At 46.6% G+C, this 18,953-nt stretch overlaps 1 protein-coding gene across 23 annotated transcripts in view; it reads right to left on the reverse strand.

Moving 5' to 3' along the window:
- The window catches only part of adgrg6 (adhesion G protein-coupled receptor G6), a 131,789-nt gene that overhangs the window by 99,815 nt on the left and 13,021 nt on the right, over positions 1-18,953 (reverse strand). For all 23 annotated transcript variants that reach the window (XM_078229404.1, XM_078229402.1, XM_078229405.1 and 20 more), the window contains one exon: positions 1,561-1,661. In XM_078229404.1, the coding sequence (XP_078085530.1) occupies positions 1,561-1,660 (100 nt within the window). In that variant the 5' untranslated portion in view covers position 1,661. The remainder of the gene's footprint in view (positions 1-1,560; positions 1,662-18,953) is intronic.

Raw genomic sequence — 18,953 nt, forward strand, 5'->3', positions numbered from 1 at the left:
GCCTTGTTCCTTATTTTAAAATAGATCTTAACCCATGTATGAATTATCAAAAAAACAGATGTCTGCACAGCCTTCCTTTTATGCCAAATTTCCCAATTGGAAATTCCGACATCCTGTGTCCACATGTGCAATGGAAGTTGGCTATGTAAACCGGTCACGCCGTACTTACACCCTCCCAACAGCAGTGGCACTGTAGTAGCCACGCCTGAGTCGATGCAGTTGGGCTCTCACCAGCTCTAAGTCCATCCTTCCCACATCACCGTACAACTCGCTAATTGGTGGTAAGTTTGTTAATCTTTACAAGAGTATCCCCACTCGCATTCTCTAAATTTTTCCCGTTCCTGTGCCCCTGTTCACATGAATTGATAAGTTGCAATTGCATCCAATCACCAGCGAAGGGGCTACAGCACCACCACTGCCGGGAGGGTATAATTACAGCCTGGCAAGTTCATATTGGCGGGGTCCATCAACAGGACTATGCCAGTGTTTTTCATCTCTGAGCCTCTACCACCACCACCCGCCTCCTCCCTCTCCCCACCACCCCACCACCCTTCTCATCTCACCCGATTAACATAGCCTTCCATTTCTTTTCTCCTCAGCTTCCCCTCAAATGCATCGACACTATTCATCTCAAGCACTCCCTGCGGCAGTGAATTCTATACCCTCACCACTCTCGGGGCGAAGGAGTGTCTTGTGAATTCCCTGTTTGCACCGATCTTGGTGACTATCTCGTATCCATGGACACGAGTCCTGGTCGCCCCCATTATGTGCAAACATTTTCTCTACACCCATGATGTCTTATTTTCAATATCTGCTTGCAAATGGTGAAATATATAAGTAGATACAGATAAAAGTAAGGATAAAGTGTGTGAATCGGAATCACACCTGTGGGCCCTCAATCCAATTACTCACCCTCCGCCAGCCTCTAACCCTGCTTAACTTGTAGACTTATCACGATTCCCTAGATTCAACACTGCAGTAGATCGGCTCACATAGAATCCTGACAGTGCAGAAGGAGACCATTCGGCCCATCGAGTATGCACTGACAACAAACCCACCCAGGCCCTATCCCCGTAACCCCAAATTGTCTACCCCGCTAATCCCTCTAACCTATGCATCCTGAGACACTAAAGGGCAATTTAGCATGGCCAATCAACCTAACCCACTCATCTTTGGACTGTGGGAGGAAACCGCAGACACAGGGAGAATGTGCAAACTCCGCATCGACAGTCATCCGAGGTCGGAATCGAACTCAGGTCCCTGGAGCTGTGAGGCAGCAGTGCTAACCATTGTGCCACCGTGCCACCCAGAATAAACAGCTCAATGTACCAATCGCAGTGGAATCTTGGAAACACTTTAAGAATTAATTCACTAATATCACCAGCAGCAATTTGTGGACTATTAGATTTGAACATCCAACATAAACAAAAGGCAATATTTAATTTAAAATGAAACACACAAGTATAATCTGTAAATAAACCAAAAACATCACACATCTACTGGGAAACAATCAAAAGTGAAATGATGTTTTCCATTCCGTCCCTGGGGAGATGTTCTTACCTGTGGGATTGAGGCAGGTTGTAAAAACAGCCAAATGGCAGAGAAATTTCCAGAAGCTCCAACCTCGGTGGAAGCACCACACACTGGCTTTGTGGGACATCCTGTAGGAAAGAAACAGAGCCCAGGGTGAGGAGAAATGAGAGTGAGTCTTCAGAGAGGTGACTGGCTCCCACTCAACGGGAATCTGGCTTTTACACTCGGTCTTTGCTCCAGAATTGCGAAATATTTCCCACTGCTTATGTTCGACATCATTACACAGCTTATCCCAACAAGGTACGAAAGGCCAGGAATATCCTCAGAGTGCTCTAGATCTCCGTGACCTTCCGAGAAGACGGGTTTGCCATCACACTTCCGGGCATGGATTGGGGGCAGTTCCTAGAAAATGTCAACTCCGGTTCCTTTTTCATTCTCAGCACTGGTGAATCCATAACTTTTCCCCATCCCAAGTTGCCGTGAGGCGAACATAGTTGACTTATATACATTGCTTCGGCTTCAGTCACACAGAGGCCAGATTGGCTAAGGATTGTGAATTTCCTTTCCTGAAATACATTAATTAACTAGCACAGCCTTAAAGAACAGAGAACAGGACAGCACAGGAACAGGCCCTTCGGTCCTCCAAGCCTGCGCCGATCATGATGCCTGCCTAAACTAAAACCGTATGCACTTACGGAGTCTGTATCCTTCCATTCTCATCCTATTCATGTATTCATCTAGATGCCCCTTAAATGCCGCTGTCGTACCTGCTCCCACCACCTCCCCAGGCAGCGCGTTCCAGACATTCACCACCCTCTGTGTAAAAAAATTGCCCTAAACTTAGGTCATGTTGTTTCCTCAAAAATAGTGCAAAGATTTAGTGAATTCACTCAGAAATCTTTCTTTTTAATTCATTTGTAGGACATGGGAGTCGCTGGCTGGTCAGCATTTATTGCCGATCCCAAGTTATCCTTGAACTGAGTGTTTCGCTCCGCCATTTCAGAGGGCATTTGAAGGTCAATCACATTGCTGTGGGTCTGGAGTCACATTTAGACCAGACCGGGTAAGGACGGCAGATTTCCTTCCCTAAAGGACATTGGCGAACCAGATGGGTTTTTCCAACAATCGACAATGGTTTCATCGTCATCAGTAGATTCTTAATTCCAGATTTTTTTATATTGAATTTAAATTCCACCATCTGCCGTGGCGGGATTCGAACCCAGGTTCCCAGAACATTGGCTGAGTTTCTGGATTAATATTTAGCGATAATACCACTAGGCCATCACATGAACTGTAGGAATAGGAATATGCCATTTAGGGATATGGTAGCGTTGTGATTACAGCTCAATTAATGAGTTCAAATCCCATCATGGCAGCTGGAGAATTTAAATTCTTGCTAACTAAGTTTTTTAAAAAATCAAATTGATGGAAACGTAATTATCAGATTGTCAAAAAAAAACACCTGGTTCACTAGGGGCGGCACGGTAGCACAGTGGTTAGCACTGCTGCTTCACAGCTCCAGGGTCCCGGGTTCGATTCCCGGCTCGGGTCACTGTCTGTGTGGAGTTTGCACATTCTCCTCGTGTTTGCGTGGGTTTCCTCCGGGTGCTCCGGTTTCCTCCCACAGTCCAAAGATGTGCGGGTTAGGTTGATTGGCCAGGTTAAAATTGCCCCTGAGATGCGTAGGTTAGAGGGATTAGCGGGTAAATATGTGGGGGGTAGGGCCTGGGTGTGATTGTGGTCGGTGCAGACTCGATGGGCCGAATGGCCTCCTTCTGCACTGTAGGGTTTCTATGATTTCTATGATTCTACTAGTGTCCTTCAGTGAAGGAAATCTGCCCGTCTGACCTACATGTGACTCCAGACCCACAATTCTGCCTGACCTCATAAGGTTGTACCAAACTACTGCAGAAACATCATGGTGGGTGTACCTTCACCACCTGGACAGCAGCGATTCAAGAAAGTCACCACCACCACCTTCTCAAGGGCAAGGAATATTGGCCATACTAGCAACTCCTTCATCCCACCACTGATATAGAAATTCAGTTCTTTGAACCTATACCGCCACTACTTTACCCAACTGGAATTAGCTGCCGCACCATGTGCCAGGAATGATACTAGGAACCTTCCCGATCTGTACATCTCCAATTCTACACTGGGGGGCCAACTGCAGTCCTAAAATTGCCCAGCTATCTTGTGTCAGCGAGGTAACTGTCCCTCAGATAACCGCACCATCAAAACAAGTCAAAGTTACCTCCAACATCTTGCTGAAATATGTTTTGTGCAAAGAGGAAATCTAGTGTATTGGGATTCCTGACTCATTCTTTGAATTGGAACAACTCCTGAAAGGAGGCGATCGAGGCTATTATTAGTGCCTTTTCGTCATGCTAAATGTTAAATAGTGCATTCGGCTCTGAAGCAGCTGCCTGCTGCATTTTGAGCTGGAATCTTCCCCCGTGACATCATTCGGTTCCATTCCAGGGACAGCACATGTGAGGAGGGTGACCTAGGGAGGGAATTCCCCATGATATAGAGACACAAGGTGCAGGGCCCATGATAAACACGCTGGATACAGGGCCCATGATATAGAGACACAAGGTGCAGGGCCCATGATACAGACACTGGATACAGGGCCCATGATTAGGGACATTGCGTACAGGGACCATGATATAGAGACACTGGATACAGGGCCCGTGATATAGAGATACTGGGTACAGGCCCCATGATATAGAGACACTGGGTACAGGCCCCAGAGACACTGGCTACAGGTCCCATGTGACAAGTGGCGTCACTCAGGGATCAGTGCTGAGACCTTTGCTGTTTGTAATATATATAAATGATTTGGAGGAAAATGTAACTGGATTGATTAGTAAGTTTGCGGACGACACAAAGGTTGGTGGATTTGCAGATAGCGATGAGGACCATCAGAGGATACAGCAGGATCAGTTGGAAACTTGGGTGGAGAGGTAGCAGATGGAGTTTAATCCGGCCAAATGTGAGGTAATGCATTTTGGAAGGTCTAATACAAATAGGAAATATACAGTAAATGGCAGAACCCTTAAGAGTATCGATAGGCAAAGGGATCTGGGTGTATAGGTACACAGGTCACTGAAAGTGGCAACGCAGGTGGAGAAGGTAGTCAAGAAGGCATACGGCATGCTTGCCTTCATCGGCCAGATCATTGAGTTTAAAAATTGGCAAGTCATGTTGCAGCTTTATAGAACCTTAGTTCGGCCGCACTTGGAATATAGGGCCTGATTTTACCATTGTGCCGCGCCCGTTTTCGGGTGCGAAAATGTGGTAAGGTCGGGCGTGAGGCCATTAACGCAATCCGCGCCTGCGTCCACGCAGATGCCCACTTTACCAAGGCCCGAAAATGGCCGCAATCCGATTTGCACCCAAAACAGGCGCAACAGCGATTTAAATGTATTTGCATGCATTTAAATTGAATTAATGAACTGCCCGCCCAACTTTACCAGCATTTCCTCCTTTACCATCACGTTCGCGCGTCCAGATTGGGCGTGAAACAGACATGCTCTGCAAAGGTCTGTTTCGGGCGCTCCAGCTTCTGAAGAGGTAAGTTCAGAGCTTCCAACAGCTCTCTGACTCAGACCGGTGGTGGAGGGAAGGTGGTGGGGGGTGGGGGGTAGGGAGGAGGGAGGCGTGTCAGATCATTCTCTGATGGGGGTCGGGAGAAGGGAGGCCCGATCATTTTCTGGTGGGATGGGGGGGGGGAGAAGGAGGCGGGTCAGATGTATCTCTGGCTGGGGTGGGGGGAGGGCGGAGGGAGGTCAGTTCGTTGTCTGGTTGGGGGGGGTGGGGGAGGCCCAATCATTCTCTGGTAGGGGGGTGAGGCCAGATGGGGGTGAGGTGAGGCCAGATGGATCTCTGGTGGGGGGGGGGGGGGCAGGGGCAGGGGGGTCTGCTGCCACTCTGCGGGCAATCGGTGGGGGGAAAGGGGCAGAGGGTCGCGATCGGTCTGGCTAGAGGGGGGGCTGGGTGGATAAGGGGGACAGTTATGTTGTGGGGGTGGGGTGATGTCTATGGGGGCTATCGCTCCCACTTTTTGCTCCCGGGCCGCTTTATCCGCTTTTTGTGGCGCAGGAGCGATGCGACAGCGGCCCGATTTTCAAATTTTTTTCTAACTGCGCATGCGCAGTTCAGAGCTCCAATCGTTTCGGGCGTGCTAAGCCCCGCCCACAGCACGATTCAGACCCGCGATTTGTTTTTTGAGCTAAGTGCTAATGGGGATGCCTGAAAGCAGATTTCCAAGCCAGATCTGAATTGCACCCAGATTCAGCACTTAGAATCAAAATGGTAAAATTGGGCCCATAGTGTTCAATTCTGGTCGCCACACTACCAGAAGGGTGTGGAGGCTTTGGAGAGGGAGAAAAGATTTACCAGGATGTTGCCTGGTATGGAGGGCATTAGCTATGAGGAGAGGTTGGAGCAACTTGGTTTGTTCTCACTGGAACGACGGAGGTTGAGGGGTGACCTGATAGAGTCGACAAGATTATGAGAGGCATGGACAGAGTGGATTGTCAGAAGCTTTTTCCCAGGGTGGAAGAGTCAATTACTAGGTGGCACAGGTTTAAGGTGCGAGGGACAAGGTTTAAAGGAGATGTAGGACGCAGATTTTTTACACAGAGGGTGGTGGGTGCCTGGAACTCTTTGCCCGGGGAGGTAGTGGAAGCGGATACGATAGTGACTTTTAAGGGACATCTTGACAAATACATGAATAGGATGGGAACAGAGGGATATGGTCCCCGGAAGGGTAGGGGGTTTTAGTTAAGTCGGGTAGCATGGTTGGTGCAGGCTTGGAGGGCCGAAGGGCCTCTTCCTGCGCTGTAATTTTCTTTATTCTTTGATATAGAGACACTGGGAACAGGCTCCATGATATAGAGACACTGGGAATAGACCCCATGATATAGAGACACTGGGAACAGGCCCCATGATATAGAGACACTGGGAACAGGCCCCATGATATAGAGATACTGAGTACAGACCCCATGATATAGACACTGGGTACAGGGCCCATGATATAGAGACACTGGGTATAGGCCCCATGATATAGAGACACTGGGTACAGACCCCATGATATAGACACTGGGAACAGGCCCCATGATATAGAGATACTGGGAATAGGCCCCATGATATAGAGATACTGAGTACAGACCCCATGATATAGACACTGGGTACAGGGCCCATGATATAGAGACACTGGGTATAGGCCCCATGATATAGAGACACTGGGAATAGACCCCATGATATAGAGACACTGGGAATAGGCCCCATGATATAGAGACACTGGGTACAGACCCCATGATATAGACACTGGGAACAGGCCCCATGATATAGAGATACTGGGAATAGGCCCCATGATATAGAGATACTGAGTACAGACCCCATGATATAGACACTGGGTACAGGGCCCATGATATAGAGACACTGGGTATAGGCCCCATGATATAGAGACACTGGGAATAGACCCCATGATATAGAGACACTGGGAATAGGCCCCATGATATAGAGACACTGGGTATAGGCCCCATGATATAGAGACACTGGGTACAGACCCCATGATATAGAGACACTGGGTATAGGCCCCATGATATAGAGACACTGGGTACAGACCCCATGATATAGACACTGGGAATAGGCCCCATGATATAGAGACACTGGGTACAGACCCCATGATATAGAGACACTGGGTATAGGCTCCATGATATAGAGACACTGGGAACAGGCCCCATGATATAGAGACACTGGGAATAGGCCCCATGATATAGAGACACTGGGAGCTGGCCCCATGATATAGAGACACTGGGTATAGGCCCCATGATATAGAGACACTGGGTACAGACCCCATGATATAGACACTGGGAACAGGCCCCATGATATAGAGATACTGGGAATAGGCCCCATGATATAGAGATACTGAGTACAGACCCCATGATATAGACACTGGGTACAGGACCCATGATATAGAGACACTGGGTATAGGCCCCATGATATAGAGACACTGGGTACAGGCCCCATGATATAGACACTGGGTATAGGCTCCATGATATAGAGACACTGGGTACAGGCCCCATGATATAGAGACACTGAGCACAGGCCCCATGATATAGACACTGGGTATAGGCTCCATGGTATAGAGACACTGGGAACAGGCCCCATGATATAGAGACACTGGGTACAGGGAGCTGTCTGGCTTCACTCCTCTCCTCCGCTTTATAGTGCTGAGCGCAGCAGCAAATGGACACTTGCCAGGAGGATTGGCCATGCTAAATTGTCCCTTAGTGTCCCAGAATGTGTAGGTTAGATGGTTTAACCATGGGAAATATGTGGGGTAACATGCATAGAGCAGGGCAAAGAGCCTGGGTAAGAGTCTGTTCAAGAATTGGTGCAGACTCGATGGGCTGAATGGCTTCTCCTGCACTGTAGGGATTCTAACGATATGTACCAGCATGATATAGAGACCAGCAGTCCTTCAAAACACACAGAAACCTTTAAAACAACCCAACAATCTTAAAACTTATTATTATACTGTACCACTAATCTCCCACTCCTTCTCCTCATCCTGCATCCCGCCACACACATAGCAACCACCCACACTGCAATCTGATGAAATATCAGTAATCAAACACAGGACAGCAACTGAAGTGAATCGATCCAGAATTGTCCACAAAAATATCAGAGTGCATCAGAAACCCACTGAAATACTCCCAAAATCCATCAAAGCACATCAGCACCACCACAAAACTAGAACAGCAACCCCTAAACTGCAATATCCCATCAAATGTCACAACTGACATGCTGTAATGTATCAAAATACATCAGTAACAAAGCTAAAATGTGTAACTATACTCCAAAACCATCAATAATCTGGTACGGCATAGATAAACCACAAGAAATACCAAAAACCTCAACTTATGTATAAAATACTCCATCTGTACACAAATTAAACACAATTCAACAATAACTCTCAGAAACAAACTTGAATCACTGTCCTACATGTAGCACCAAGCGCTCCCTCTAAGATCTATCTTTTGTTGCAAACTCATTCACCTTGTAGTTCAGTCAACCTAAACCCTACACTCTGCATCCCAGCAAGGCTGCTAAATTACTGTCCCATTCTGATGATGATGATAATGATGATGATGTCCTTCAAAACAATGAAGGAAATCCTCATAGCTCCAAGACATCTTCCCTAAGGGCCAAGAATGTTGTGGGAGACACGGGGCTCTGACTTGGAGTTATGGCTGTTCACTCCTCGCCATCGCCACAAGCAAGGATGGAGAGTTTGCCCCTCAGCCAGATAATCAATCATAGAAACATAGAAACATAAAAACTAGAAGCAGGAGGAGGCCATTCGGCCCTTCGAGCCTGCTCCTCCATTCATCTTGATTATGGCTGATCTTCAAATTCAATATCCTGATCCCCCCTTCCCCCCATATCCCATGATCCCTTTAGGCCCAAGAGCTATATCTAATTCCTTCTTGAAATCAGACAATGTTTTGGCCTCAACTACATTCTGTGGGAGTGAATTCCACACATTCACCATCCCCTGGGTGAAGAAATTTCTCCTCACCTCAGTTCGAAAAGGTTTACCCCTTATCCTCAAACTATGACCCTGAGTTCTGGACTCCCCCACCATCGGGAACATTCTTTCTGAATCTACCCCGTCTAACCCTGTTAGAATTTTATATGTTTCTATTGGATTCCCTCTCACTCTTCTAAACTTCAGTGAATATAATCCTAACCGACTTAAGTCTCTCCTCACATGACAGACCTGCCATCTAGGAATCAGACTGGTTTACCAGGCTCCCAAGACACACACCAAACATTGGTGTGGAGCCGCAGCAACTATTTAAGAGCGGCACATAATAATCAGCCAATCCTAACGAGACATCAAGTCAAACAGCTCTCCAAATTCTTTACAAAAACAACCAATAAAAATGCCAGCAAATACATCAACTTCACCAGAAAAATCACCAATATACACCAGTTTTATCAGAAATTCACAAACATTCACCAATTTCATGAAAACACTCACGGGTATTCACCAATTTTATCAGAAAATTCATTGACTTTCACCAATTTCACCAGAAAATTCACCAACATTCACCAATTTTATGAGAAAATTCACCAACATTCTCCAATTTCACCAGAAAATTCACCAATTCACCAATTTTATCAGAAAATTCACCAATTTCAACAGAAAATTCACCAACATTCACCAAGTTTATGAGAAAATTCACCAACATTCACCAATTTAGTGACAAAATTCACTAACATTCACCAAGTTTATGAGAAAATTCACCAACGTTCACCAATTTCAACAGAAAATTCACCGACAATCATCACTAACTTCATCACCAACTTACAACGACAAATGCAATATAAATATAGGAGGCTGTCACTCTTCACAATTACAGCAGAAAATCTACCAGCATTCAGCATCAGTTTCACCTGAAACTTCAGCATCTTTCAACAGATCCACCTGAAAACTCACCAGCATTCACCATCCGTTTCACCAGTACAGACTGGTATATGCATCAAAATGCAACAAGGAACACTGTGGAAACACCAGGAAACACACTTATATCGCAAAAAAAAGTTGCAGCACTTTGACTTTGAACATTCGGTGACTATATCCAGCCAGTGAATGAACTAGGAACCATGAGAGGCCACTTTGTTTAAGCTGCCTGATTCCACGCAGTGGCTATAATTTGCAAAGCTTTGGACAGTGCCCAGCGTTGCTCTCAGACTGAGGGAGGTACAGGTAAATATTTGTGGAAATTGTCTCACTAACCCTTGCGGTAATCTTGCAAAGTCTGACATTACTGACATTTCAACTGCATTCTTCTGACTTGAACATTACATTCCATCAAGAACATTTTCCATGCTGCTCGCTTTGAGTGTCACCATCTGCGCTTATCCTTTATGCGTGATGTCTGATCCCATTATACAGCAAATGTGCGTCTACCTCTTTTATAGATTCATTCCGATACGTCATTAACTGGATCTTTTAAGATTATTCCACATTTATTCCACAAAATTCCAGAGAAGAACTGGAGCCGAGGTTGGATGTTGGGCACAGATTTCTTCCAGTTACCCTGTCCAGTCACGGTCTATATTAAATCACTCACTTAGCTCCACACTATTCAGGCCTCTGATCCATTTAGAGCTCACCTTGTATGACCAATGAGCAGCATTCTATATGACTGCTGCAAAGCTTGATTTGATTTGATTTATTATTGTCACATGTATTAACATACAGTGAAAAGTATTGTTTCTTGCGCACTATACAGACAAAACATACTGTTCATAGAGAAGGAAGCGAGAGAGTGCAGAATGTAGTGTTACAGTCATAGCTAGGGTGCAGAGAAAGATCAACTTAATGCAAGGGAAGTCCATTCAAAAGTCTGACAGCAGCAGGGAAGAAGCTGTTCTTGAGTCGGTTGGTACGTGACCTCAGATTTTTGTATCTTTTTCCCGATGGAAGAAGGTGGAAGAGAGAATGTCCGGGGGACGGGAGGTTCTTAATTATGCTGGCTGCTTTGTCGAGGCAGCGGGAAGTGTAGACAAAGTCAATGGATGGGAGGCTGGTTTGTGTGATGGATTGGGCTACATTCATGACCTTTTGTAGTTCCTTGCAGTCTTGGACAGAGCAGAAGCCATACCAAGCTGTGATACAACCAGAAAGAATGCTTTCTATGCTGCATCTGTAAAAGTTGGTGAGAGTCGTAGCTGACATGCCAAATTTCCTTAGTCTTCTGAGAAAGTAGAGGCGTTGGTGGGCTTTCTTAACTATAGTGTCAGCGTGGAGGGACCAGGACAGGTTGTTGATGATCTGGGCATCCAAAAACATGAAGCTCTCGATCATTTCTACTTCAGCTCCATTGATGTAGACAGGGGCATGTTCTCCTCTGTGCTTCCTGAAGTTGATGACAATCTCCTTAGTTTTGTTGAGATTGAGGACAAACATTGTTGACATCGGATGACAAACCAAGGCCACATCTGCCTTATAAAAGATCCAATGGGCGCTCTTTTGATGAAAGAGAGGTGAGTTGCACCAAATATTCCTTATTCCTCAAACCTCATCACAGATTATCTGCTCATTAGCAGATTGTGGTTTATGGAGCAGGTTATTGATGATCCGGACACCTAAAAACTTGAAGCTCTCATCCCTTTCTACTTCATCTCCATTGATGTAGACAGGGGCATGTTCTCCTTTATGCTTCCTGAAGTCGATGACAATCTCCTTCGTTTTGTTCACATTGAGGGAGAGATTATTGTTGCCGCACCAGTTCACCAGATTCTCTATCTCATTCCTGTACTCTGTCTCGTCATTGTTTGAGATCCGACCCACTATGGTGGTGTCGTCAGCAAACTTGAAAATCGAATTGGAGGTGAATTTGGGAATTGGGGAAGTACAAAGGTGTTTGGAACAGTTTCTGCTTTAACAATCTGAACTGAAAGGGTGGCACGATGGCACAGTGGTTAGCACTGCTGCCTCACAGCGCCAGGGACCCAGGTTTGATTCCGGTCTTGGGTGTCTGTCTGTGTGGAGTTTGCACGTTCTCCCCCGTGTCTGCGTGGGTTTCCTCCGGATGCTCCAGTTTCCTCCCACAGTCCAAAGATGTGCGGGTTAGATGGATTGGCCATGCTAAATTGCCCCAAGATGTGTAGATTAGGGGGATTAGCAAGGTAAATATGTGGGGTTACGGGGATCGGGCTGGGGTGGGCCTCATAGAATCGGAAAGTCGGTGCAAACTTGATGGCCAAATGGCCTCCTTTAGCACTGTAGGGATTCTATGATTCTAAGTTCCACCATCCTGATTTAGAAATATATCAGGTTAAAGTCCAACAGGTTTATTTGGAATCACAAGCTTTCAGAGCGCTGCCCTTTCATCACCTGATGAAGGAGCAGCGCTCCAAAAGCTCGTGATTCCAAATAAACCTGCTGGACTTTAACCTGGCGTTGTGAAACTTCTTACTGTGCCCACTCCAGTCCAATGCTGGCATCTCCACATCATAGAAATATATTGGCCGCTCTTTCACTGTCACTGGGTCAAAATCCTGGAGCTCGCTCCCTAACAGCACAGTGGGTGTACCGACACCACAGGGACTGCTGTGGTTCAGGAAGGCAGCTCACCACCAACTTCTCAAGGGGCAAATAGGGACGGGTAGCAAATGCTGGCTTTGCCAGCGACGCCCACACCCCAAGAATGAAAAAACAAAACAAACCAGGACAGTTGGCGGCAATATTTAAATTCTGCGAATTAAATAAATCTGAAATAACAGCTAATCTTACTAACGCTCACCGTGAAACTATCGGGTTGTTTATGAAAGCCCATCTGGTTGGCTGATGTCCTTTTGAGAAGGAAAGCTCTCCGGCCTTACCCTTTCTGATTTATATGTAACTCCAGACCCCGAGCAACATGGCTGCCCTCTGAAAGGGCCCAGCAAGTCCCACTCAGCCTTACTCACAAAGGTGACTCACCCCCACCCCCCCTACTTAGCAACAGCAATAAATGCTGCAGATTCATTTTGATAAAACGGAATGATAAGGTCAGTTCATTTAGGCAGTTAAAATACAAGCCAAGACTAATGTTATTTCCCTTCCTGACATCCCTCCTATTAGTTGTGGTTCAGTGGACACCACTTTTGTCTCTGAGTCACACATTGTGAGTTCTGGATGAACTGTAAACACCAGGCCCCATGTGGTTACTGAGCAGTCAAGAGAAGACCATAAGAAATAGAAACAGGAGTGGGCCGTTCAGCCCCTTGAGCCTGCTCCACCATTCAACAGGATCATGGCTTATCTGACATTCCTCATGTCCACTTTCCAGGCCTTTCCCCGTAACCCTTGATTCCCTTACTGACCAAAAATCTATCTATCTCAGCCTTAAATATACACAAGGACTCTGCCCCCACAGCTCCCTGTGGCAAGGAGCTCCAAAGACTCACAACCCTCTGAGAGAGGAGATTCCTTCTCCTCTCAGTCTTTATTCTGAGACGCTGCCCCCTGGTCCTAGACTCTCCCATGAGAGGAAACATCCTCTCAGCATTTACCCTGTCAAGCCCCTTAAGAACCCGATATGTTTCAATGAGATCTCCCCTCATTCTTCTAAATTCCAATGAGTCCCAACCTGTTTAACTTTTCCTCATTGGAAAATCCTCCATACCCGGGGTCATCCTAGCGAAACTTCACTGAACTGCCCCCAATGAAATTCCTTATATAAGGGGACCAAAACCGCTCTCAGGTCTCCAGATGTGGTCTCTCCAGTACCTTGTACAGTGGCAGCAAGACTTCCCTACTCTGATGCTCCAACCCCCTTTGAAATAAGGGCCAACATCCTTATTAGCCTTCCTGATTACCTACTGTACCTGTGCGCTAGCCTTCTGTGTTTCGTGCACAAGTCCCCCCAAGTCCCTTTGCATTGCAGTTTTCTGCAGTTTTTCTCCATTTAAATAATATTCTCTTCTTTTGTTCCCCCTTCCAAAATGAAGAATGCAGGTGGCTAGTTTAACACCTCATTTGAAAGACAGCACCTCCAACAATGCAGTGCTCCCTCGATACTGCAAAGGAGTGTTAGCCTCGATTGTTATGCTCAAGCTTTGGAGCTGCATCCTTGTCGGTGCTACCTCAGGAGCCAGAACGTTCTGGGGCAGAGGGAGGAGGGGGGAGATGGGAGTGGGGTTGTCTGATATTGAAAGCCAGCTGTTCATCGTGGTACATTTCACCCTGCTCACCCTCCCCACCCCCCCCCCCCCCCCACCGCCCACCCCACCCCCCCTCCCCTCCCCTCCCCTTAACACCCCCTCCCTCCACCCCACAGCCTCCCCGCACCCTGAGTCCTGAGCAGGGTCACATTTCAGGTTTGCCCTCCCCTGCCTCTGAACTCCTCCAGTCAGCCTGAAACCTGAGGCCAGGTGGGAAGTGGCACTTAACGGGTCATTAATTGGCCACTTCAGGGCTTCAGTTCAGGTGAGGTTGGAGGGAGTATGGCCTCGGCCTTGCCCGTCTCCCACTGTAAAAGTGCAGCAAAGTCACGGGCGGCTGGAGCCCGGTGGGAAGGCCATCTGAAGGATTGTATGGCCACATCCCCTTCCGCCTACAAATCCACCAGCACAGGACATAAATTTCTGACAAGTGGAATGTGACTGTCGCATTCAATTGCTCTGCATTTGATTAAGCGAGTCTGGTAACTGATCTATGCTCACTGTGCTTGATTGGTTAAGCCTGGCCTCAGAACAAAGTAAAAAGGTGCCACAGAAGCGGAACTGAAAGCACGAGTGATTGCAGAAATACTCTAAAATTCTTGCAAAAAAACTGGTTGCCCACTCAGAAACTAATGTCACCTCTGCCTTGCTCCCAGATATGAAAAATGTACAACCGCGACGACTGTTGTTCTCTCAGAGTCGGCACCGAGGCCGCAGATTCTCTCCATATTTATCAATGACTTGGATGAATGAAAAGAGAATTGTGCACCCAAATTTGCAGAGGGCACCAAGTTAGGGGACACAGCATTTTGTGTGTATGAGAGAGAGGAGGAAGTTACAAAGGGACAGACAGATTTAACAAGTGAGGAAAACTGGCAGCAAAGTTTAACATGGGGACGTGTAATGCTTTGGACCAGAGAAAATCAATTGGAATATTTTCTAAATAATGACAGCTTGGAGCTGTGGAGAGGGAAAAGGTTATACAGAGCCATGTACATAAATCTCTGGCTCTTTTCTCTCTCTCTCTCCCTCTGGGGTAGAAACCAGGCTCTGTCACCTCCATTGAATGGAGAGAAAAATGAATACAACTTGAGGGCCATTCTCTGGAACAACATTCTGCGCTCACAGAAATCTCAAGGGTGTCTGACTCAGTGGTGGATTAGGCCAACTTTCAGACATTCATGGTCGATTCTTGGAACGAAAGGGTTGTTTTGAAAGGAAATGTTGAGCAGGTTAACTCCACTGTACTCATTGGAGTTAAGAACAACGAGATGTCATCTTATTGAACCATCTGAGATTTTGAGTTTTTTTTTTTAAAGTTTATTTATTAGTGTCACAAGTAGGCTTACATTAACACGGCAATGAAGTTACTGTGAAAATCCCCTAGTCGCCACTCTCCGGTGCCTGTTCGGGTACATTGAGTGAGCATTTAGCATGGCCAGTGCACCTAACCAACATGTCTTTTTGACTGTGGGAGGAAACCGGAGGAAACCCACGCAGACACGGGGGAGAACATGCAGACTCCACACAGACAGTGACCCAAGCCGGGAATCGAACCCGGGTCCCTGGCGCTGTGAGGCAGCAGTGCTAACCACTGTGCCACTGTGTTGGCAGGGTGGATGCTGAGAGGATGTTTGCCCTCAGGGGAAATCAAGCACTCGGGGGACACTGATTCCATAGAACCATAGAAATGTTATCGCACAGAAGGAGGTAATTCAGCCCATCTTGTCCATGCCAGCCCGATGGCACCCAAGTATCCTTTCTAATCCCACCTTCTGGCACCTGGCTAATTGCCCTGTAGCTTACAGCACTTAAGGTGCAGATCCAGGTGCTTTTTAAAAGAGTTTAGGGTTTCTACCTCCACCCCCCAACTCAGGCAGCGAATTCCAGACACCCACCACTCTCTGCATAAAAAAGGTCTTCCCATGTCCACTCTTTCAAAATATGGGGTCTCAAATCTAAAATAGAGATGAGGGGGATTTTTTTTTAACTCATCAATGGGATGTGAGTGTTGCTGGCTAGGCCTAATTGCCCTTGAACTGAGTTGCTTGCTAGGCCACTTCAGAGGGCATTTTAAGAGTCAACCACATTGCTGTGGGTCTGGAGTCACATATAGGCCAGACTGGGTAAGGACGGCAGATTTCCTTCCCTAAAGGGCATTACAACTGACAATGGTTTCAGCACTGGTCTTTTTAATTGGCCTTTTTGATTCCAAATTTTGTTACTGGAATTCAAATTTCACCATCTGCCGTGGCGGGATTCGAACTCTGATCCCCAGAGCATTACGCTGGGTCTATTGGATTACTCGTCCTGTGACAACATCACTGTGTCACCGCCTGCCCAATTCTACTCTCAGAGGGTTGTGAATCTTTGAAATTCTCCCCTCCAATGGAGGATGAGTGATTGAATGTGTTCAAGGCTGAGGTGGACACATTCTTAATCACAGGGGAATTAAACATTATGGAGAGTAGACAGGAAAGTGTAGCTCAGGCCACAATCAACCAGCCACGACCATATTGAATGGCAAAGTAGGCGTGAAGGGCTGAGTGGCCAACTTGTGTTCATATTTCTTTTGTCCTTATGTGCTTAGCTGCCTGAAACAGCCGTGAGGTCACTTACATGGGGAGGCCTGACACTGTTTTTGTCTAAATGTTAAAATTGGGTAGAAATTATTCCAGAGATGAGGGGTTTGTCGTATGGAGAGAGATTGAACAGTTGAGGCCTATACTCTCTGGAATTTAGAAGAATGAGGGGAGATCAAATTGAGGTATACAAGATGATAAAAGGTATGGATAAAGTAGACGTGGAGCGGATGTTTCCTCTTGTGGGGCATTCTAGGATGAAAGGTCATAGTCTTAGGATAAGGGGTAGCAAATTTAAAACAGAGTTGAGGAGAAACTACTTCTCCCAAAGAGTTGTGAATCTGTGGAATTCGCTGCCCCAAAGCACAGTAGATGCTGGGACAGTGAGTAAATTTAAGGAGCAGTTAGACAGATTTTTAATTGGGAATGGGTTGAAGGGTTATGGGGAGAAGGCAGGAAAATGGGGATGAGGAGCATATCAGCCATGATCGAATGGGTGAGCGGGCCCAATGGGCCGAATGGCCTAATTCCGCTCCTATATCTGATGAACTTATGAACTATGTTTGGAGTTGGTGATGGGCCTGACCACACGGCCTCCTTGACGCCTGGTCGGAAAGAAAAACATTGCTGTGGGCCAGAGGAGTAGAATCGTTCCCCATGACAACCAAATTGCTGACCAATACTAATGAAGTTCAAGGGTCAATTTCAGGCTGGCTTTGGGCCCACCCTGTTTCACGAGCAAAAGTAACCCTGGAAAAATGTACCCCCCTCTTTCTCTCCTCTTCCCTCAGAATGATTGTGCTCACAAAATCTGGAAAATCACGATGGACATTCATTTCCCAGTCTGACTCCCGAGGCAAAGTCCTATTATATCCGAATCCCTGTAAAGTACATGCAAAAATAATCAGTCGAGCTCTCTTTAAATATGTATAAATCTGGTTAGCACAGCAGCTGCAACAGCTTAAAATTAGGCAAATAGACTTTAAAAACTGACCCCTCGAGGGTATTTTTTTTTTAAGAAGGAGCACATTAAAAAGGAAAGAAAATAATGTAGCCTGCACATGATCACATACATTGGATCGGAGCCTGCTTAAGCTGGGAAATCCAGAAACAAGGGTTACATCACCAGCCTTACTTATGAAGGGGAGGCCTTGAGAATGAAGCATGACTCTCCTTTGGGCGGCACACTGGGTTAGCACTGCTGCCTCACAGCACCAGGGAACCGGGTTCGATTCCTGGCTTGAGTCACTGTCTGTGTGGAGTTTGCACGTTCTCCCCATGCCTGTGTGGGTTTCCTCCAGGTGCTCCAGTTTCCTGAAAGACTTGCTGGTTAGGTGCATTGACCCGAACAGGCGCCGGAGTGCGGCGACTCGGGGAATTTCACAGTAACTTCATTGCAGTGTTAATGTAAGCCCCACTTGTGACTAATATTAAACTTACTTCATTCAAAACATTTATTTTGGTGCCTTTCGACACTTTATTTCTAATCAAATTAATTCAAATTAAGTCCAACTCATGGTCTCCACATTAGGGACAAACCATATTATAGAATCATGGCATCCCTACAGTGCAGAATGAGGCCATTCGGCCCATCAAGTCTGCACTGACCACAATCCCACCCAGGCCCTATCCCCGTAACCCCATGCATTTACCCTAGCTAGTCCCCCATTCAAGCTGACAAAACAAGACATTGCATCCCATCTTGGGCTCAATCAAACAAGATCCAAGCTGAGAGGATGAGGCATTGCACACCCTCCGGGGTTTGATCTAACGCTTTATTTTAACCAAAAGGCCAACATGGCTTTGAAACATTGCATCAGATGAAGCCTCGGTTTAACCTCATTGGCTACCCTGATCCTTTACTCTACGCTAGCTTGGCCAAGCCACCATCGTAGGCCTCAGCACACTCCAAGTGCAATGAGCTTGCCTCTACTCGTTCCCTACTAGTTTAAAGTTTATTTATTAATGTCACAAGTAGGCTTACATTCACACTGCAATTAAGTTACTGTGAAAATTCCCTAGTTGCTACACTCCAGCACCTGTTCGGGTACACTGAGGGAGAATTTAGCATGGCTAATGCCCCTAACCAGCACGTCTTTCGGA

Source organism: Mustelus asterias, chromosome 15, assembly GCF_964213995.1.
Source record: "Mustelus asterias chromosome 15, sMusAst1.hap1.1, whole genome shotgun sequence".
NCBI lineage: Eukaryota > Metazoa > Chordata > Chondrichthyes > Carcharhiniformes > Triakidae > Mustelus > Mustelus asterias.